General features: G+C 42.0%; 3 protein-coding genes and 1 pseudogene across 3 annotated transcripts in view; all 4 read left to right on the plus strand.

Annotated features, from left to right (window-relative positions):
* Positions 1 to 6: 6 nt before the first annotated feature.
* Positions 7 to 1,162, plus strand: LOC109517748 (protocadherin gamma-A7-like; annotated as a pseudogene).
* A 1,185-nt stretch (positions 1,163 to 2,347) lies between these two features.
* On the plus strand, positions 2,348 to 21,830 carry LOC109517751 (protocadherin gamma-A3-like; the record flags this gene model as incomplete). Its single annotated transcript, XM_019873089.1, has 3 exons — positions 2,348 to 4,199; positions 4,234 to 4,688; positions 21,316 to 21,830. Coding segments are annotated over 3 exons (2,352 nt in total), but the record flags the coding sequence as incomplete, so codon positions are not given.
* LOC109517750 (protocadherin beta-16-like) lies at positions 4,700 to 12,080 on the plus strand. The gene is made up of 2 exons (XM_019873088.1): positions 4,700 to 7,461; positions 11,697 to 12,080. The coding sequence occupies exons 1-2, from the start codon at positions 5,351 to 5,353 to the stop codon at positions 12,022 to 12,024; spliced, it is 2,439 nt and encodes an 812-aa protein (XP_019728647.1). The 5' UTR covers positions 4,700 to 5,350; the 3' UTR covers positions 12,025 to 12,080.
* Positions 21,831 to 22,022: 192 nt separating the features above from the next.
* LOC109517749 (protocadherin gamma-C5-like) overlaps positions 22,023 to 22,816 on the plus strand; it is a gene marked incomplete at its 3' end in the record, with an annotated part of 11,307 nt that continues 10,513 nt past the window's right edge. Inside the window, exon 1 of the mRNA XM_019873087.1 lies at positions 22,023 to 22,046. Coding sequence (XP_019728646.1) covers positions 22,023 to 22,046 — 24 coding nt within the window. The remainder of the gene's footprint in view (positions 22,047 to 22,816) is intronic.

The raw sequence follows: 22,816 nt of genomic DNA on the forward strand, positions 1-22,816 counted from the left end.
GGAGTGCCAGTCTCCTCATATGTGTCAGTTAGTGCTGATAGTGGAGTCATCCATGCAGTACGTTCTTTTGACTATGAGCAACTGAAAGAGTTCCATTTCCGAGTCAGAGCGCAGGATGGAGGCTCCCCTCCCCTCAGCAGCAACGTGAGTGTCCGCATCTTGATCCCGGCCCTCAGGTCCTGTACCCGGTGCAGACGGGTGGCTCGCTGCTGGCCGAAATGGTGCCTCGTTCTGCAGATGTGGGCTATCTTGTGACAAAAGTGGTGGCCGTGGATGTGGACTCCGGTCAGAACGCCTGGCTCTCCTATAAAGTGCACAAAGCCCCCGACAGGGCGCTGTTTGAAGTGGGCCTCCACAACGGAGAAATACGAACCGTCCGCCAAGTGACTGACAAAGATGCTGTCAAACAAAGACTGATTGTTGTCGTGGAGGACAACGGGCGGCCCCCTCGATCAGCTACGGTCATTGTGAACGTGGCGGTGGCCGACAGCTTCCCTCAGTTATTGTGAACGTGGTGGTGGCAGACAGCTTCCCTCAAGTGCTGTCAGAGTTCACTGACTTGAGCATGCACGACAAGGAGTACAATGACCAGCTGACTTTTTACTTAGTCTTGGCGCTGGCGGTGGTCTCCTTCCTCTTCATCACCTGCTTGCTGCTTATCATATCGGTCAAAGTGTACCGGTGGAGACAGTCTCGCGTCCTGTACCACTCCAACCTGCCTGTCATTCCGTATTGTCCACCAAGATACTCGGATACTTTGGGGACGGGGACTCTCCCGCACTTGTACAATTACGAGGTGTGCAGGACCACTGACTCCAGAAAAAGTGATTGTAAACAGGACAAAGCTGCTTGTCACAACATGATGGTTGTGGACCCCAGTTTTACAGGGACCATGCAGAAGATACAAAATGAAAAGAACATCTTGGATGAACCTGATACTCCTCTTGAGGTTGGTCACATGATATATTTGCATTTGTGTAGTGAAAGCAGTTTTGTGTGTGTTTGTGTGTGTGGGGAGGAGGGTGCAATGGGGTTAAAGCAACAATTATACCAACATTGCAATTGTTTATCAGAGTCCATTCAACACCTTTATATAGTGTGTGATGGATACGCTATAAGAGAAATGTTGTCTTTCACTTTACAACATAATTTCATAATGTAAAAAATGAAATAAATAATACACACGATAAACACACCATAACCTTACAAGTCATGTAATTTTTTTGCCACGTATTGTTTTGATCATACCAATTGAATCCAGTGGCACTTTGCAGCAAGTCTCATTTCAATAGTTGAAAACCAAAAAAACAAAACAAAACAATTCATGTACATTTTAGCTTAAACTTGATGTAACTTTTGTCGCTTTAGTTTAATAAGACGTTCTTTCGATTCAACATTTTTGTTTCTCATTCTTGTCGAAAAATATCAATTTTAGTAATCCATTACAAATCATAATATTTGGACTCACAAGAGAAATAAGTTTATATTATTATTTTTAATGATAATGAATATCATTACGGGCCACTTGGATTCCATTTAATTCAATAATTTCATGTTGTCAAAAATGAAAATTATATTCAAATATAGTTTTCATTCCCGTTACATAAAGTAATCATAGGCTGCAACTCGTTTTATTTATACAACTTATTTTTCTCTCAATAATGCCCGGAACTAATCCAAAGTAATTATTATTGTTTTGTTTTGTTTTGTTTTGTTTTTTTTAATGTAGGTCTTCGTGTGTCTGTTGACTTGTACATGCTGCAGTTTAGTCATCCTGGAAGTGGGATTCCCCCATTTGTGTCTATTAGCAGAATGTCTTCTTCAACCCCGCCTTTTTTTTTTGTTTGTTTTTTTTGTTTTTCCTTGCCCTTGGGAGGGTTTGGATGAGGCGGATGTTCCAAATATTTGTTAAGTGTTTCTTTGTGCAGTCGTTTGAGGCTCATTTGTGATTATGGGCATTACAAATAAACTTGCCTTGACTCCATGCAAATGAAAATAAAATATACTTTTAAAAAATGCATCGGGCTGTCTGCCTACTCCATGGGAAATTATTGGCATCCCGACAGTTGAATTCAGTATTTCATTTTATAGGTTATGTTGTGCATTTCAACTCCGAAACCATTTTTTCACAAATATATTAACTAATGCCAATTATTTTAAGGGCACCGTGTGACAGTCTTGTGATTTTGCCATATCGAGTGTCTTCTTCTTCTTCTTCTCCTTTCGGCACATCCCTATTCAGGGGTCGCCACAGCGAGTCAGTAATTTCCATCCGCCCCTGTAAACCGTCCTACCAACTCGCATGGTCGTCTTGGCAAAAGTTTTACGCCGGATGCCATTCCTGACGCAACCCTCCCCATTTCTCGTCGGAAGTGTGGCCCAAGACCTCGGTTTGGATCGAAAAAGACTCCGTTCGGGGCGCGCCCGCATCGTGACCGGCGAGAACGTCCAGTACGCCGAGCTGAGGGCGGACAAAGGGCTTCTGGTTGTCCATGAGAGGATAGATCGAGAGCAGCTGTGTGGAGACGTGACGCCGTGCAGCTTCACCTTTGAGATTTTATTGGAAAACCCCATGGAACTGCATCCGGTAACCATCGAAGTGTTAGACGTGAATGACAACGCCCCAGAATTTGAAAATAGGCATGTAGAATTTGAAATAAGCGAGTCTGCTGCACTTGGCTCCCGTTTTGTTTTGGAGAGTGCGTATGATGCTGATGTGGAAGCAAACGGTGTGCAGAGCTACGTTTTAACACCCAGTGATCATTTTGTTTTGAAACAACATGTCAGTCCGGGGGGCAGAAAATATGCAGAAATGGTGCTTCAGAAAGCCTTAGACAGAGAAGAACAGCCGCGACTCTCATTAAAATTAGTGGCCGTGGATGGTGGGAATCCACAAAGATCTGGCACTGTCAATGTCGAAATTATTATTCTCGATATAAATGATAACCCACCCGTATTTAATCAAACCATGTATACAGCGAAATTATTTGAAAATTCACCCAAAAACACTCATGTTTTGACTGTGAATGCCACCGATGCTGACAGTGGTTCAAATGGTATAGTTACATACTCATTTTCAAAATCAAAAGTTGGAATAACAAGCATGTTTCATATAGACGAGACGACAGGGTGTGTATCTATAGCAAAACAAATAGACTTTGAGAAAGACAAAATAATTGACTTCATGGTTGAAGCAAAAGATCAAGGTGGGCTGGGCGAGTCTGCAAAAGTGGAAATAGAAGTCATGGATTTAAATGACAATGCTCCAGTTATCAACGTAATGTCCTTCACAAGTCCTGTACAAGAAGACTCCTCCGTCGGTGCCACTATCGGTATCATTAATGTAAAAGACCAAGATTCTGGGGAAAATGGCCACGTGAGGTGTGCAATTGAAGGCCGCGTTCCATTTAAAATTAAATCCAATGTGAGAAATTATTTTGCATTGATGACTGATGCTCATTTAGACCGTGAACGTGTGTCAGAATACAACATCACGGTTGTTGCGTCAGACGCAGGATCTCCTCCCCTTTCAATTAAACATACTTTTAATTTGAAAGTGTCAGACGTGAATGACAACGCTCCAGTGTTTCCGGTCAGCATTTATAGTGCAAACGTTGCAGAGAACAACTCGCCAGGTGTTTCTGTGCTGAGCGTGAGTGCCAAAGACCCAGATGAAAACCAGAACGCTCGTGTCTCCTACATGTTGGAGCAGAGTGAAATCGGAGGAAGATCGATTAGTGAATTTGTGTCTGTGAATGCAGAAAGCGGAGTTATTCTTGCAGCTCGCTCATATGACTACGAGCAAATGAAAGAGCTGTCATTTATTGTCAGAGCGCAGGATGGCGGTTCCCCTCCCCTCAGCAGCAACGTGAGCGTTCGCATCCTGATCCAGGACCAGAACGACAACGCCCCTCAGGTCCTGTACCCGGTGCAGACGGGCGGCTCGCTTCTGGCCGAAATGGTGCCTCGTTCGGCCGATGTGGGCTACCTGGTGACTAAAGTGGTGGCCGTGGATGTAGACTCTGGCCAGAATGCCTGGCTCTCCTACAAAGTGCACAAAGCCACCGACAGGGCGCTGTTTGAAGTGGGCCTCCACAACGGAGAAATCCGAACCGTCCGCCAAGTGACTGACAAAGATGCTGTCAAACAAAGACTGACTGTTGTCGTGGAGGACAACGGGCGGCCTTCTCGTTCAGCTACGGTCACACAACGGGCGGCCCTCTCGCTCAGCTTCAGTCATTGTTAACGTGGCGGTGGCCGACAGCTTCCCTCAAGTGCTGTCAGAGTTCACAGACCTGAGCATGTACGACAAGGAGTACAATGACCAGCTGACTTTTTACTTAGTCTTGGCGTTGGCGGTGGTCTCCTTCCTCTTCATCACCTGCTTGCTGCTTATCATATCGGTCAAAGTGTACCGGTGGAGACAGTCTCGCATCCTGTACCACTCCAACCTGCCTGTCATTCCGTATTGTCCACCACGTTACTCAGATACTTTGGGGACAGGGACTCTCCCGCATGTTTACAATTACGAGGTGTGCAGGACAACTGACTCCATCAAAAGTGACTGTAAATTGGACAGAGCCGCGAGTCACAACGTGCTTGTCATGGACCCCAGTTCAACAGCAGGGACCATGCAGAAGATTTTCAGGGAAAAGAACATCCTGGATGAACCTGACTCTCCTATAGAGGTTAGAATGTTTTAAATGCCACTTTTTTCTTTCGTTTAATTCAGTCCAAACTGTAGACTGCAGCTATTTCAGTACTATGGACAGCGACATAATAGCTGCCTTCATTTTCCCACTCATTGCCCGGAAAGTCCTCTCTCTTGTTTCCGCATTACAGATGCAATTTTCTTTTTTTTTTTTTTAATTAATGGAAAATGTTAGTGTTTTCAATCATAATTTACTCTATGAATGCCAGTTATATTTTAACCAAGAACATTGTTCAGGGCGCAATATGCTTATTTCCGTGTTTTGTTTTTTTTTTTTGTTTGTTTGGGTTGTTGTTTTTTTTGTGTGTGTGTGACGGTAGCTCAAATTAAAAGTGCTGTTAAAAATAACTGTCCTTACTACATGTAGTTCCCTGTTATGAACTCGATGGGCCGCTGTTGCCCTTTTGTCAAAGTGTTTTCAAGTGTTCGTTTCCACAAACAAATCTCCGGTGCTGGCTCAGTCGAGCCAGGACATCGAAACATATCGCACGGCCCATGTTAGATGGAATACCACCCTTGGAATATTAATCTGGCATATTTTTTTTGCATTGGCCCTTGCCTTCTTGTATTGTTGATGACTTTGCAAACGGTGAAAGAGGGCTGCAGTTGAAGGATTTGGCGGAGGCATCTTGTTGAACAATGACGCGGCAAGCGCTGCTTTTTGTCTGCGTGCTCGGCTTTCCAGCCGTTCTTGGACAAGTCAGCTACTCTATACCCGAGGAGATGGCCAAAGGATCTTTCATCGGTAACGTAGCACATGATTTGGGACTGGATGTGAAACGCTTACAGTCGGGCAAAGCTCGCATCCACACGGGGGACCGCGCTGATTACGTCCAGCTCGACAAGGAAAAAGGAGTGCTGGTTATAAAAGAGAAGATAGATCGCGAAGCTATTTGCGGCCAGACAACGCCTTGTGCGCTCCATTTTCAAATAGCGCTCGAGCAGCCGATAGAAATATTACCCGTGACTGTTGAGGTCACAGATATTAACGACAATGATCCGATTTTTGAAAAGGAAGGTCGGGTGTTGGAGATCAGCGAGTCGGCTGTTGTTGGCTCTAAACTCATGTTAGAGAAAGCAGTCGACCCCGACATCGGGTTGAACGGGCTTCAGAGTTATACGCTAAAGCCGAATGATAATTTCATACTCAAATTACACAGACAGTCAGACGGTGGGAAGAAAGTGGAAATGATTTTACAGAAGCCTTTAGACAGAGAAAAAGAGGAATCTGTTACATTACTCTTAACGGCGCATGATGGAGGGGAGCCGCAGAGGTCAGGAACAATGCAAATTCAAATTCAAGTGTTAGACGCTAATGATAATGCGCCTGTTTTTACACAAAATGTTTACAAAGCGAACCTTAAAGAAAATTCCCCGCCAGGAACACTCATTACTCAAGTTAGTGCTTCCGATGCAGACAAAGGCTCTAATGGAGAAGTGAGCTATGTCATTGGAAACAGCATGAGCAGCATTTCCAAATTATTTCATATTAATGAAGATGGGAGTTTTGTGTTGAAAGGCCCTGTCGATTACGAAAAGGCACAAAAATATGAAATTGATATCGAGGCAGTTGATCGAGGAGGTCTGTATGATTCCAGCAAGGTTATTATTGATGTGAGTGATGAAAATGACAATACTCCTGTCATTAAAATGATTTCATCTTCCACTTCAGTAGAGGAGGAATTGCCTGCCAACACAGTGATAGCAGTAATGAGTGTAAAAGATCCAGATTCGGAAGAAAATGGTAGAGTAAATTGTGTTATTGATAATAATATACCTTTTAAAGTAACAGCTACAAGTAGTTTTTACAGTATTGTAGCAGATGGTGATTTGGATAGAGAATCTGCATCTGAGTATAATATCACAGTGACATGCTCAGATGAAGGAGTGCCCTCCCTCTCCAGCAGCGTCACTCTCTCCTTACACATCTCAGATGTGAATGACAACCCACCTGTCTTTGAAAGGAGCTCATATGAGGCTTATGTTTTAGAAAACAACACTCCAGGTCTCTCCATATTCACACTGAAAGCCAGTGATGCTGACTGGAACCAGAATGCTCGTCTTTCGTACATCCTGGAGGACTCCTCAGTTAACGGAGTGCAAGTATCCTCATATGTTTCTGTTAGCGCCGAGAGTGGAGTAATCCATGCAGTACGTTCTTTTGACTATGAGCAATTGAAAGAGTTCCATTTCCGCGTGAGAGCGCAGGATGGAGGATCCCCTCCCCTCAGCAGCAACGTGAGCGTTTGCATCCTGATCCAGGACCAGAACGACAATGCCCCTCAGGTCCTGTACCCGGTGCAGACGGGCGGCTTGCTGCTGGCTGAAATGGTGCCTCGTTCGGCCGACGTGGGCTATCTGGTGACTAAAGTGGTGGCCGTGGATGTGGACTCTGGCCAGAACGCCTGGCTCTCCTATAAAGTGCACAAGGCCACCGACAGGGCGCTGTTTGAAGTAGGCCTCCACAACGGAGAAATCCGAACTGTCCGCCAAGTGACTGACAAAGATGCTGTCAAACAAAGACTGACTGTTGTCGTGGAGGACAACGGGCGGCCCTCTCGATCAGCTACGGTCATTGTTAATGTGGCGGTGGCTGACAGCTTCCCTCAAGTGCTGTCAGAGTTCACTGACTTGAGCATGCACGACGAGTACAATGACCAGCTGACTTTTTACTTAGTCTTGGCACTGGCGGTGGTCTCCTTCCTCTTCATCACTTGCTTGCTGCTTATCATATCGGTCAAAGTGTACCGGTGGAGACAGTCTCGTGTCCTCTACCACTCCAACCTGCCTGTCATTCCGTATTGTCCACCACGTTACTCGGATACTTTGGGGACGGGAACTCTCCCGCATGTGTACAATTACGAGGTGTGCAGGACCACTGACTCCAGAAAAAGTGATTGTAAATTGGACAGAGCTCCAAGTCACAACGTGATGGCAATGGACCCCCGTTTTACAGGGACCGTGCAGAAGATGCACATTGAAAAGAACATCTTGGATGAACTCGATTCTCCTCTAGAGGTTAGACTTCATTATTTTCAATAGTGATTGTTTTTTTTTTTTTTGCAGAATGACAACTATTTCATGATTTTTACTGTGTAAACCACCACAATTGATTGGGTTAAGATCAGAGATCTGATTTGGAAATTCCAGGGCATCAAATTTGTTTGTCTTCAAAATGCTGTACTTGTATGTGGTTTAGTATGCCATTACTGTTTTTGTAGATCAATTTATCAGGTAATTTCTGTCAGTAGTCTCATCATCCATGAACATAAGTGAGCTCTTTCATATCATAGCGACAGTATACATGCTCATGTCCTGGCATTACTTGCAACATGTGTGACACATCTCAAATTAACTTTATTTGTATGCTTTGAAACATGAGCTGTTCCTTTCCTTCTCCTTACTCTCCTCTATACATCATTCTATAATAGCGTTTAAGTTCAGTTTCCAGGATGAGGCACCCGTCTGCTCTTTGTAATCCAGGCAGTCGAATGAGTTGAAGGTCCAATCTAAAGCCTCCATAGACCTGATGCGGGTGGTGGTGATGTTGTGGGTGGTGTGTGGCTGTGCTGAGGACTGGCCGATGTGGCGGTGCGGGCTTCTGGTGCCCGCGCCAAATGCTTTTGAGCTCCTGAAAACTGGCATATTTACCAATTTCTAAAATGATAAGTAGCATATTTTTTGAAACCCCCTGCAATAAAATTGGAAGTGTACACTTCAATCAGTTTCCCCGGCAACCTATGGAATGGTGTTTAAATACAAAAATCATACAAACTCTTGTCTATGTTCCAACACAAGCAGACCGAACTTTGAAGCCCTCTCGTTTCAGCACCATGGAGAGAGACGTTTTTCCTTTTAATCTGTTGTTTCTCCCACTTGCTTTCCTCAGACGTCTGTAACTATTATGCAATGGATTACTTGCATACTGTATTACAATTTCTATGAGAATATAACATTTGCGAGTTCATGATTGTGTGGAAGATTTGAATAACAGGGGTTTGGGGGGGGGGGCGTCCTGAATAAACCTGACTCTCCTTTAGAGTTTTGAGCATTATAATGTAAAATATTTTCCATTTTTCTCTGGGATACGCGTTTGTATTGCTACATTCGTTTAATTGCAGAACGTGAACTGCAGTCCCCCTTTTGGTCTCCAAGTGCCGCTGTAGGTCAATGTTAGCGTCATGGGGGAGAAAAACAGATTGAGGGTCTGCATTAGTCCGTCTCACTTCGTGTCGCGTAAAAACGCCTCGACAGAACCGCTCCTTGTTCACCCACACAACTCGTGCCATTTCATTTGTGGATCGACTGAAAAAAACGATGTGGGCGCTTTCATTTTTCTTTGGGAAGCTATTCTTTTTCTGCCTGCATGTCACGGATGTAGCCGTCGCTCATGTCCGTTATTCCATACCCGAGGAGATGGCGATCGGATCTATTGTTGGAAATATCGCGCAAGATTATTACTTGCATACTGAATTACAATTTTTATGAGAATATAACATTTTACGAGTTCATGATTGTGTGCAAGATTTGAATAACAGGGGTTTAGGGGGGCGGGCGCCCCGAATAAACCTGACTCTCCTTTAGAGTTTAGAGCATTATAAGGTAAAATATTTTCCATTGTTCTCTGGGATAACGCGTTTGTATTGCGACATGCATTTAATTGCTGAACAGGAACTGCAATCCCCCTTTTGGTCTCTAAGTGCCGCTGTAGGTCAATGTTAGCGTCATGGGGGAGAAAAACAGATTGAGGGTCTGCATTAGTCCGTCTCACTTCGTGTCGCGTAAAAACGCCTCGACAGAACCGCTCCTTGTTCACCCACACAACTCGTGCCATCTCATTTGTGGATCGACTGAAAAAAACGATGTGGGTGCTTTCATTTTTCTTTGGGAAGCTATTTTTCTGCCTGCATGTCACGGATGTAGCCGACGCTCATGTCCGTTATTCCATACCCGAGGAGATGGCGATCGGATCTATTGTTGGAAATATCGCGCAAGATCTCGGTTTGGATATAAAGAGACTGAAATTCGGGCGAGCCAGAATATTTACAGAGGATAGCAGTGAGTACATTGCTCTCAATCTGGATAAAGGAATGCTTGAAATTAAGCAGCGAATAGACAGAGAGGAGAGGTGCGGCCAAGTGTCTCCTTGCTCTCTGCATTTCCAAATCATCCTGAATAACCCCATGCAGCTCCATCATGTCGATGTAGAAATTATTGACATAAATGATAACGCTCCCATATTTTCAAAGAGGGAAATGAATTTTGAAATAAGCGAGTCTGCTGCTAAGGGGGCTCGTTTTTCACTCGACGGTGCAAAAGATCCAGACGTAGGCTCGAACACCCTGCATACGTACAAGCTTAGTCCCACAGATCCTTTTAAATTAAATATACTCTCTCGTCCCGATGGCACCAAATATGTAGAAATGACACTCGATGCTTTGTTAGACCGAGAAATTCAGGAGGAGCACAAACTGACTTTAACTGCATATGATGGCGGCGACCCTCCCAAATCAAGCTCTATAAGAATAAACGTCATTGTAGTGGATGCAAATGACAATGCACCAGTTTTTAGCCAGTCTCGTTACAGAACAAGCGTACCCGAAAACACAGCGAGGGGAACGAATATTTTACAAGTTAGTGCCATCGACGTAGATAAAGGAGCAAACGGGGAGGTGGCCTATTCATTCTCGCAGAACAGCGACGTGGCCTCTTCTGTGTTTAATATCCAAGCAAATACAGGCGAAATATCCGTGATGGCTGAGCTAAATTACGAAAAAGTCAAACAGTATGAAATAGACGTTGAGGCAACAGATAAAGGAGGGCTGAGGGACACGTGCAAGGTGTTTATCGAAATAGTTGATTTAAATGACAACGCGCCTGTAATAAGCATCCTTTCATTGTCCAATCCAATACCAGAGGATTCGCCTCTTGAAACAACAATCACTATGCTGAATGTGAAAGACTTAGACTCTGGTAAGAATGGGGAAGTCAAGTGTTTCATTAGCCCAGATTTGCCTTTCAAAATAAAATCATCATCACTCAATTTCTATAGCTTGGTGTCCGATGACGTTTTGGACCGCGAAACCGTGGCGCAATATAACATAACAATAACAGCAATAGATGAGGGCACCCCGCCTCGTTCTACCAACAAGACTATTAATTTGAAATTATCAGATGTAAACGATAACGCCCCAATGTTTCAACGCGCGTCTTATTCAGCCTCCGCCACTGAAAATAACGCTCCCGGTGTGCCGCTGCTAGCCGTCGAAGCCAGCGATAAAGACTCCGGGAACAATGCGCGCATTTCCTATTTCCTTGAAGACGTCAAACTTTATGGGATGTCAGCTTCTGCCTTTTTTACGGTGAACGCAGAGAGTGGGGAGATAATGGCTGTGCGCTCCTTCGACTACGAGCAGACTAAGGAGTTCCACATCCGAGTCAGAGCTCAGGATGGAGGCTCCCCTCCCCTCAGCAGCAACGTGAGCGTTCGCATCCTGATCCAGGACCAGAACGACAACGCCCCTCAGGTCCTGTACCCGGTGCAGACGGGCGGCTCGCTGCTGGCCGAAATGGTGCCTCGTTCGGCAGATGTGAGCGTTTGTGCTTGTGATGCACGGCAGCCATTTTGCTTCGCAGCCGTCTTTGTGTACCGAAATGAGAAAATATGTTACAGGGCGCTGTTTGAAGTGGGCCTCCACAACGGAGAAATCCGAACTGTCCGCCAAGTGACTGATAAAGATGCTGTCAAACAAAGACTGACTGTTGGCGTGGAGGACAACGGGCGGCCTTCTCGCTCAGCTACGGTCATTGTGAACGTGGCGGTGGCCGACAGCTTCCCTCAAGTGCTGTCAGAGTTCACTGACTTGAGCATGCACGACAAGGAGTACAATGACCAGCTGACTTTTTACTTAGTCTTGGCGCTGGCGGTGGTGTCCTTCCTCTTCATCACTTGCTTGCTGCTTATCATATCCGTCAAAGTGTACAGGTGGCGTCAAGAGCGCCTGTTTTTCAAGTCAAATGGCACACTTCCGGTCATTCCTTATTACCCGCCCCTTTACGCCGACGTCGACGGCTCCGGTACGCTGAAGCCGGCGTTCAACTATGAAGTATGCGGAACTACTGATTCCAGAAAGAGTGACGTGATGTTTTCCCGTGAAATCAGTCCTAATGCTCTGAGTGGCGCTGGTGACCGTACTAGGACAGTGCAGAGACCCAAAACAGAATCCGAAACTTTGGTGGCAGAGGTGAGAATTGATTATTCGTTCCCCCTGTTGAGATGCGTCTTACTAACCTCAACTCAACGGTATTTATAGAGCACTTTAAAACAATCATCGCTGTATATAAAGTGTTGTACATGAAGCAAATACCATCTATAGAGGGCTCTATAGAAGCCATACACGAAGTCTATTCGTGTATGGCTTGTTTTAACAGCCCTCCAATATGGCCACCGGTGGTGCATTGTGGGTAATTGCTAAAATGACGGAGCCCTCTATACAACAATAAAACAACAAATTCATCACAAAGACAGTAGAAAGCACCCAACACTAAGACGAAGATCAAGTCTGAGTCATGCCGTGTCAAACCTATTATATAAAGCATCACTTCAGCTTTGCGTCATGTTCAAGCCGTTCGTGTCACACGTTGTTTTTCGCAGTTGGGTGAGTCAGTGGGCAGTCTGTTGTTCCACGGTTATGTCAGTCATATTGTGGTTGTACTGACTTTATTGGCATTTGACTATTAGCACAACCTCAGCACAACTGTGACCACTTCGAGAACTTGCCCTCTTACATGCTCAAAAATATATTTGCTTGTATCTCTCATTATAAATTAATTGCATTTTACTACTCATATGAGTTACTTTACCAGTGGATAAAAAAAGTAATTGTATCATTGTTATGATGTTTACTCACTGTTATGCTCCTTCTCAACCCCAAATGTTAAATATTATGGTTTTGTTGTTTCCCTTCAAAAGTAATTTTCCTTTGTATCAAGACACAATACTGCTTTAAGAATGGCCGAATCTCATTTAACTCTACTAGTGCTAATTTTATGCGTTTTGGCCGTCTCAATATCCAATTTCATGAATCCAAACACTGTAGTCCATGGAAGCAAACAATGTTTTCCTTTTGTTATTGTTCATAAAGTTTTCACAGTTCATCTTATTTAATAAGTTACTAATCCTCCCAAGAGTGTTTTCTTAGTGGATGAATAAATCTTTGTGAACAGGGGAACTCCAGTGGCTCAACCAGCTGAGAGTAAAATATGAATAACAACACATATTGTATGCTGATTGCAGTTAAGATGCCGTATGTGTCGAGATGCAACACAGTTGCAAGTTTATTCAAGTGTCAAATGAGCCTTTAACCTGATTTGTTGCCTTACTGTAGTATTTGGATCTTAAATGTAAACCAACATCTTTCTGTTTTCCTTTGTTGTATCCGTCCACCTTAGGGTGCTTTCATTTTTTTCTCATGTGCAATTATTTCAGACATACAGTACTCTGTCATCAGTTGATCTGCGCAGGTCCATCAGACGTTTGTTCCAATCAAAAAATATCGTCATCAGATTTGAAATCAATATAAGTGCACTAATGACGCGGGCTTTTCATCCCTGCTAAACCTTGCCACTGATGTATCTCACACAGGCATGCAGCGCACTACATTTCCAGTGACCTATTTCACCAGCATGCATGATGCAACCACATGGGGACAAAGAGAATGGACACAGCTCATGACAATTTAGAATGCAAAGTGTGATGCGATGATGTTGTTTTAACGTGTGGTGGAATAGAGAATATTCATTGCTGATTCTGCGGCGATGGAGTGGGCGAAAGTAGTGTGATGGAGAGGAGGACAGAGGCAGGCAGTGGGGGAGGGGACGAGGTGCAGCGTTTGTGCTTGTGATGCACGGCAGCCATTTTGCTTCGCAGCCGTCTTTGTGTACCGAAATGAGAAAATATGTTACTGGCATGGCAACAGTTACATTAGACTGTGCGCTCTGTGATTGGCAGAGACTCTGTAAGCGCTTTAAAGAGGTGGAATGGTAAGACAGAAGGATAGGATGGAGGGAGAGAGGTTATGTAACAAAATATGAGTGGCTGTATAAAGTAGGGCAGAGGCTGAATGTCTCTCCCCGTGGGTGGAAGTGGGCTAACTGGTCATTGAATGGCAGCTATTCGCCTTCAGAGCTGTAGTAATATCACGTACACGCTGCTGTTGGTGTTGGTCAGCAACACAGCACTTTGCCTGTGTGTCACGCATGGGCATATGATGCTCAAAGTGTAGGTGAGGTGCAATGTTGACAAATAAACGCACTCACTGGTTGAAAGGCTGTTTTACAACTTTTATGGCTAGTACTGTATATGACCATATGAATGATTTTCACTTGTCTCCAATTGCCTTAATTGTATTCAGGGTGCCTTTCTGTGCTGTTTTGGATATCTTGCAGCACCATTAATTGCCAATGAAGAAATAAAGTGGGAGGTGAAAAAGTAATTATGGACAGCTTCAAATGGAATCCAATAAAGGAACTTGTTATAGGAATTCTGCCATTACAAGAATAATAATTATTTCATTTGTGTGACAGCCATGTGGTTCTAGTTTTCATATTTCAAAATGTTTATCGCTAAATTGATTAAATTAAAACCTGGCACGAACTCTTAAAGGCAGTTAGTTCAAGTCTTGGATCTCATTATTCTTAAAACCAGTGCATGCAATCCAGATTTGCTGTATAATTTCTATATTAATTTGTTTATAGTAGTAGGTTATAGTTTATATATAACCTTACTTTTCAAGGATTATCAACCAATTGCACACTCTTTTCCCCCCCATGATCTATTTGCGGAAAAACTTTTTTTTTTTTTTGTAAAGCTTGATGGACAGAATTTTTGGAAAGCCCTCTAACCTCTTTATAGCGCTGTTGCCACTTGAATGTTTAAAGAGCATAATGCATTGCTTTATTCTTCCTGATACCCCATATTAATAAGTACAGTCTGCAAAACTCATATAATGTGCGGAAACAACTAGAGCACAGTCCTTGGTGCCGGTATGAGTTTGTTTACATGTCTGCTCAGGCTTCGTGACAATAGGCTCATTACCATACTGAATTTGCGTGTGCACATTGTTCATCTTTCATGTTGTACTTATGCCTGCTTTAGTTTTCAGACCTTGTGGTAAAGTCTTTTGCTCTGACTGCAAGACAACTATTTTCTATATGCCGACATTTGAAAGAAATGAACATCACGATGTTTATTTGCATGCAGAACAGCGTCATGTGGGACAATAGCCAAGTTGCGTTAAGCACCCAAATTTAAGATGTACCCACAGACACTCCTATAGTGAATCTGTATAACTCAATACAGCACACGTTTGTATAATTTGATTCTGCTTAGCTGTTACAGTTATGCTTTATTCCGAATAGGAAAAGACAATTTGTTATGATATGATGGGAATTACATGATGCGCTGCCATAACATATGACGAATTGGACGTGTATGTGTGTTATTGGATCATAAATGTAAACCAACATCTTTCTGTTATGTATTTTCCTTTGTTGTATCCGTCCACCTTAGGGTGCTTTCATTTTTTTCTCATGTGCAATTATTTCAGACATACAGTACTCTGTCATCAGTTGATCTGCGCAGGTCCATCAGACGTTTGTTCCAATCAAAGAATATCGTCATCAGATTTGAAATCAATATAAGTGCACTAATGACGCGGGCTTTTCATTCCTGCTAAACCTTGCCACAGATGTATCTCACACAGAAACACACAGGCATGCAGCGCACTACATTTCCAGTGACCTATTTCACCAGCATGCATGATGCAACCACATGGGGACAAAGAGAATGGACACAGCTCATGACAATTTAGAATGCAAAGTGTGATGCGATGATGTTGTTTTAACGTGTGGTGGAATAGAGAATATTCATTGCTGAATCTGCGGCGATGGAGTGGGCGAAAGTAGTGTGATGGAGAGGAGGACAGAGGCAGGCAGTGGGGGAGGGGACGAGGTGCGTGTTCCACCATCCCTTGTGCAGCGTTTGTGTTTGTGATGCACGGCAGCCATTTTGCTTCGTAGCCGTCTTTGTGTACCGAAATGAGAAAATATGTTACTGGCATGGCAACAGTTACATTAGACTGTGCGCTCTGTGATTGGCAGAGACTCTGTAAGCGCTTTAAAGAGGTCGAATGATAAGACAGAAGGATAGGATGGAGGGAGAGAGGTTATGTAACAAAATATGAGTGGCTGTATAAAGTAGGGCAGAGGCTGAATGTCTCTCCCCGTGGGTGAAAGTGGGCTAACTGGTCATTGAATGGCAGCTATTCGCCTTCAGAGCTGTAGTAATATCACGTACACGCTGCTGTTGGTGTTGGTCAGCAACACAGCACTTTGCCTGTGTGTCACGCATGGGCATATGATGCTCAAAGTGTAGGTGAGGTGCAATGTTGACAAATAAACGCACTCACTTGTTGAAAGGCCGTTTTACAACTTTTATGGCTAGTACTGTATATGACCATATGAATGATTTTCACTTGTCTCCAATGGCCTTAATTGTACTCAGGGTACCTTTCTGTGCTGTTTTGGATATCTTGCAGCACCATTAATTGCCAATGAAGAAATAAAGTGGGAGGTGAAAAAGTAATTATGGACAGCTTCAAATGGAATCCAATAAAGGAACATGTTATAGGAATTCTGCCATTACAAGAATAATAATTATTTCATTTGTGTGACAGCCATGTGGTTCTAGTTTTCATATTTCAAAATGTTTATCGCTAAATTGATTAAATTAAAACCTGGCACGAACTCTTAAAGGCAGTTAGTTCAAGTCTTGGATCTCATTATTCTTAAAACCAGTGCATGCAATCCAGATTTGCTGTATAATTTCTATATTAATTTGTTTATAGTAGTAGGTTATAGTTTATATATAACCTTACTTTTCAAGGATTATCAACCAATTGCACACTCTTTTCCCCCCATGATCTATTTGCGGAAAAACTTTTTTTTTTTTGTAAAGCTTGATGGACAGAATTTTTGGAAAGCCCTCTAACCTCTTTATAGCGCTGTTGCCACTTGAATGTTTAAAGAGCATAATGCATTGCTTTATTCTTCCTGATACCCCATATTAATAAGTACAGTCTGCAAAACTCATATAATGTGCGGAAACAACTAGAGCACAGGCCTTGGTGCCGGTATGAGTTTGTTTACATGTCTGCTCAGGCTTCGTGACAATAGGCTCATTACCATACTGAATTTGCGTGTGCACATTGTTCATCTTTCATGTTGTACTTATGCCTGCTTTAGTTTTCAGACCTTGTGGTAAAGTCTTTTGCTCTGACTGCAAGACAACTATTTTCTATATGCCGACATTTGAAAGAAATGAACATCACGATGTTTATTTGCATGCAGAACAGCGTCATGTGGGACAATAGCCAAGTTGCGTTAAGCACCCAAATTTAAGATGTACCCACAGACACTCCTATAGTGAATCTGTATAACTCAATACAGCACACGTTTGTATAATTTGATTCTGCTTAGCTGTTACAGTTATGCTTTATTCCGAATAGGAAAAGACAATTTGTTATGATATGATGGGAATTGCATGATGCGCTGCCATAACATATGACGAATTGGACGTGTATGTGTGTTATTGAGAATTTAGAATAACACGTGAGCGATTGGATGATTGCGGTTCCCACTGTCAAGGATGGCCACTGTGCCATCACTATTCTTGTTTTGCTAAGTCCTCCTTCCTTCCTTCCTCTTTGGCTTGTGATCCGCTTGTCTGCTGCAGCCACCCCTCCCCCGCTCCAGCTGCACCACTCTGCAGCAAAGAGAAAGGGAGTGAAAGATTGCTCAGTCATATATCCTTGTTGTCGATTAAAACACACAAATCACCATATGGCGTTTAATGCGTAATGTCACTGTGTTTTCTCAGGGTCATGTTAATGCCGACTGCATGTTCTAATAGTTAATTTCCTTCTTATATCTTGAATGACACACTATTATTGTACTACATGTCCACCAGAGCATCGCAATTTTTAATGAATTTCTTCTGTCTTCCCTTTCCACGTTATTTGTTTGCTCCTTTTCTTCTCTTCTGCCAGCAAGTAAAAGAAGCAGGGTGGGATGCAAGAGGTTGGATGGGTTACCATGGCAACAAGCTGACTCACTGGCAGGGCTTTACCATTTCGAGTGATAGGGGTGAGCAGCAGTGGCAGTCCTTGCGTGTGTATGCAGGCTGCCGAGATTAAGAGGATAGCAGGCACCCCTGTTTTGGGCAGAGAGGTGCAGCATGCTCACACCAGTAGGGGGGTGGCTGATACTGAGGAGGAGGAGGATGAGGAAGAGAGTGGGGAGGATGGAAGGGGGAGGGTGATCAGGGCTCTTTTTTTTTTTTTTGTCCTCGTGATTGATGCTGTCACTGCCCTATTTGGGTAGTTTGTCCTCGTTCCAGCAAATCTCAGTGATCACGTTAACCGGAGATGTTTGCATTGCAAGTGGTCTTTTTTATACGGCATACGTGACAAAAATAGACATATATCTCCATATTTCCTTTTTAGACGCACCATTTTATGGGTATAAACTAAATGATGATTAGTTAAATGAGCTGCATTGTTTTGTTGTTTAGTTTTTCTCCCAGGCACAAAGGCAGTCCACATTGATTGGCATGTCTCATGAATAAAACATTTCTCACTGGCCATCGCCTCGAGGCCCTCTGCTGTTGGTTTCATGGTAGTGACTTTGTGAGCCACAGTGGCAAGAACGATGATGAGGATTTATGCTTGGAACATGTCTCAATGCAGTTTTCTTACATATTCACTTTTGTGATCTTTATTTTGTGTTTTGAATGTGGGAGTTGCATCCTATCTATTGCTTCTTTTTGAGATTAGTTTTATTATTAGATTACTTTTTCTCCCCCCTAAAACAAAACAAAATAAAACAAAAAACGTCATAGTTCTGCTTGTGTGTGAATGTGCTTGCTCTTATTTATTTGGTCGCTTATCACTCAAAGAGTGTGTGTGTGTGTATATATATATATATTGTGTCTAATAAAGTTTTTTCTGTTGGTTTTCAGTTAAATAGTGCCATTGGTAATTGTTTTTGAACATTTGCCAGGAGCTTCATTTTAACACAACAGATGCAAGTCTTTGTATGCTAGTCTCTGTGCTCAAATTGTGCTGTTGAGTGCTCATCCTTTGTCGAATATTGATACAAATGGAAACACATTGCTGTCAGTAAGAGCACATGTAAAATGAACGATTGCAATGCTCAAGAACATTTGTAGCAAAACTGACCTCATGCTGAACACACACAAATAATGACAGTTTTTGTGAGTCTCATGGTAAGTATGTTGGTTGTGAAGTTTGCAAAGTCCAGGGTTAGCGTTTGACCACCAGTCTGACCAGTATCCCTTCTCTCTCGTCTTTTTCTCTTTCATGTCTCCTCTTGTCAACTGCTGCCCATCCCTGCATCCCTCACTCCTGTTCAACCATCTCTCACAAAATAAGGTAAGAAAGTCTTTTCTATATTTTTCACACATAAGAAAACAGAAACAAAACATTGACAAATCAGTAGCCATTCAAAATAATTGAACACAAATGTATTAGTTCTGAATTTCCTTTGTGGCTGACACATCCCTCACAAAGACACTGAAACACAGCGATTGATTGTTCGTGTCTTGCACAAACTGCAATGAAATGTTCCTGAAACCATAATACATGGTACATGTTCAAAAAGGTTCTGTTTGTATTCAGCAGCAAGAAATTGCCACACAAAATGGCTCCATCAATGTGAGAGCCTTGACAGTCAGAGGAATGTAACTTGCAGGATTATCGACCTTTTTGAAACTTGGAGCTACTACTTCGGTACTAATTAAGGTGATAGCCCACCAGTTTGATACACACTTCTGAAATAACATTTGCTGAAATGACCGTGAATTAAATGTTATTATTCTATGTTATCAATAACAACATTCATTCATGAGACTATCATGTTAATGCTATCTCATAATATGTAGGAAACCAATACATATCAATATGCAGCACTTTATTTCAATAAAACTGTCAGTGTTTACATTTTCATTTGATCACTTTTACAACATAGTGCGGGCTGCTCATGTAGCCTTTGTGGGGCTCTCTGGTGCTCATGGGTGCCACTTTGGTGACCCCTGACTTACATTCTAAATAAAGAGCACGGTTCACACATACTGTACAGTCGATGCAATAACTGGACAGCGCATGTCCTGTCAAAAGTTTGAATGACAGCATAAAAGATATGGCAAGGTGAAACTCCAGATAACAAGTTATTTTGGATTAGACCCTTTTGATCATCATGACCACTGAGCACCAATGCTTGCTAATGAAAACATCATGTTAAGGTTATACTCGTGAGTGTGAATGTATTTCTATTACCTGTATTTATGCTAAAATTAAAGAAGCAATTGCAGTCGAAGGCATGACACAATACATCATGAATAATAATAATCAAGCATTTAAGTGTTCAAACTATGTTTTAATTCTATGCATTGCATTGTTCCTCCTTCTGCATTATTTTAAATCCTACATCCGCTGTCTGTTGTAGGTACTGTAATTCCAAAATACAGTCGGTGCAATAGTCCTTTGCATTTCTTACAGCATATTCTTGTTAGCGCTGTTGTTTTTCAATGAGTAGGTTTCAAACTGCAGAGTTGACACCTCCTCTTCAATCACTTTCCCTTCCCGTGTGGGGCGTCCACCAATCTACAACATGTTGTATCTTCAGGTTCCAACAGTATTGAACATTTGTGAATGTGTCCACCTTTGTGAATGACGTCCAAATCGAGACCTGTGTTCAAATATCCTTCTTTACAAGGATATACTTGAGTGTTTTGAAAGGCGCTTATAAATGAAATGTATTATATATATATATATATATATATATAAACCCTCAAGCTACCTGGCCTCTGGTAGAGGACCTGAGCTGAATGGGGGACGGACACCACCCGAGGGGTAAGACGAGGATTTATATATATATATATCCTCGTCTTATACTGTATGTATATATATACATATATATTTAATAGGCATGCAGTAACACAGTTACACGTTCAATGAGTTACCGCAACAAAATAGTGGTGGTGCCTCGAGCATGTTGAGATTTGCCCTGTTGATTCAGCGTGGTTTGCAGTTGCAGAAGTTGGCCGCCTGTGTGGCGCTGTCCACTCCCGTGGTGCTGAAAGCAGCTCTGACTCACTCTCCCCCCACCCTTGCTGCTCCCTGCCTGGCTCTCTCCATCTTCCTCTGTCGCCCACATTGCTGCGCAACAGACGAAAATAACAAAAGTGACGTCCAGATCGTATATACATATTGAGAAATGCATTATTTAATATAACATACGGCTTCATTTTTCATCTTGATATCAGTGACTGTTCAAGCACAGTCACGATCTGTTTGCCTTTTAATTTGTAGTTCTGTGTTTGTATACCTGAGAGACACAAAGTGCATGATATGCACATATTCGCCATGTGGCGATAGTACGAAAAATTGTATCGTTTGGGATGGCATTCAACACCTCTTTATAGCTCATTGAGCTCCCCCTCCCTCTTCTGTTGGTTTGCTCCACAGACCTCCATCCGGGTATTTGATATGCTCGCGTGGCAGGCAGGGTAAATTCAAGCAGTGAGCACGAGATGACGTGCGAAGGCTGCACTTGCTCTCTCCAGCCACTGGAAGGCGATGATCAGCCTTGTTGAATTGGAGAGGACCTGTATGTGCTATGAATAGATAGATTTGAAGGAGTGTTCAAGTATTTTGGCCTTGGTTTAAATGTGTAATTCAAATTAGTATTTAGTATCACGTATGAATTTGTATGATGCAGTGTGTTCAAATAAAGACATATTACATTAAAAAAATACTGTAATATTAAATTAGATTTCGTATTTTACTCCATTTAATATGAATAGAATTGACTGGACATTACATTTGATTGAACGGATGTATTAAAATAAAGTAATGTAGTATTAAATTAGGATCTTTTTTAACTATCCCTATTATTACTTATCTTTGTATTCTTCATAAAATAAAATAAAAAAAAACTTGAGTTGTCCTTTCGTTATGAATAGGTTTGACTGGGTATTACATTTGATTGCACAAATGTATTAAAATAAGGGAATGTAATATTAAATTAGTATTTTTTTGACTATCCCTAGTTTTTTCTTATCTTTGTACTCTTCATAACGTTCAAGAAAAATTTGAGTCGTCTGGTCGCCACTGTAAAAATACACTATTTGGTATTTTGTGCAAATTGGAGTGGCCTTTCAATCTACCTCAAAATGCATGCTGGTCGGTGTTGTCAGGTAAGCTAACATTTGATTTGAGTGGCATAATAATGAAGGCTGCATGTTGTTTGAAGTCATTTTCCACGTTTTTAACTAGTATTTGATTACATGTTAACATATTCGGCGTTTTGAAATAAGGTACTCTAATATTAAATTTGTATTTTACTTTTTTCAAAATTTTATGAGAACCAGTATAGTTCCTACGTTGTTTTAGATATTGTACTTTATCATATGTTAACAGAATTAAAGACAATGTTTTACGCTGTTGTGCATGCACATTTTGTACGAATATTAATGGCCTTTCAATAAACGTTAAAATGCATGATGTTGAATTGTTGTGAGATATATTTGAGTGGCATAATAAAGGGTGTATATTGTGTGACGTCATACACCACATTTAAATTTGGATATAATTTATATGTTAATACGATAAATATAATACTCGACTGATATTCGCATATACTTATATTTAATGAAATCGTGTCCGTAATATGAAATTAGCATTTACTTTTTTCCATGTTTAATTTTTAAAAGTTTGAGTGGCATAATAAAGGGTGTATATTGTGTGACGTCATACACCACATTTAAATTTGGATATAATTTATATGTTAATACGATAAATATAATACTCGACTGATATTCGCATATACTTATATTTAATGAAATCGTGTCCGTAATATGAAATTAGCATTTACTTTTTTCCATGTTTAATTTTTAAAAGTATATCCTTTTTAAAATATAAATTGAACAGTATTGGTTAGTGTGCTAATAATGTCAAAGACAATCTA

The sequence above is a fragment of the Hippocampus comes genome, unplaced genomic scaffold, assembly GCF_001891065.2.
Source record: "Hippocampus comes isolate QL1 unplaced genomic scaffold, H_comes_QL1_v1.1 scaffold915, whole genome shotgun sequence".
NCBI classification, from domain to species: domain Eukaryota; kingdom Metazoa; phylum Chordata; class Actinopteri; order Syngnathiformes; family Syngnathidae; genus Hippocampus; species Hippocampus comes.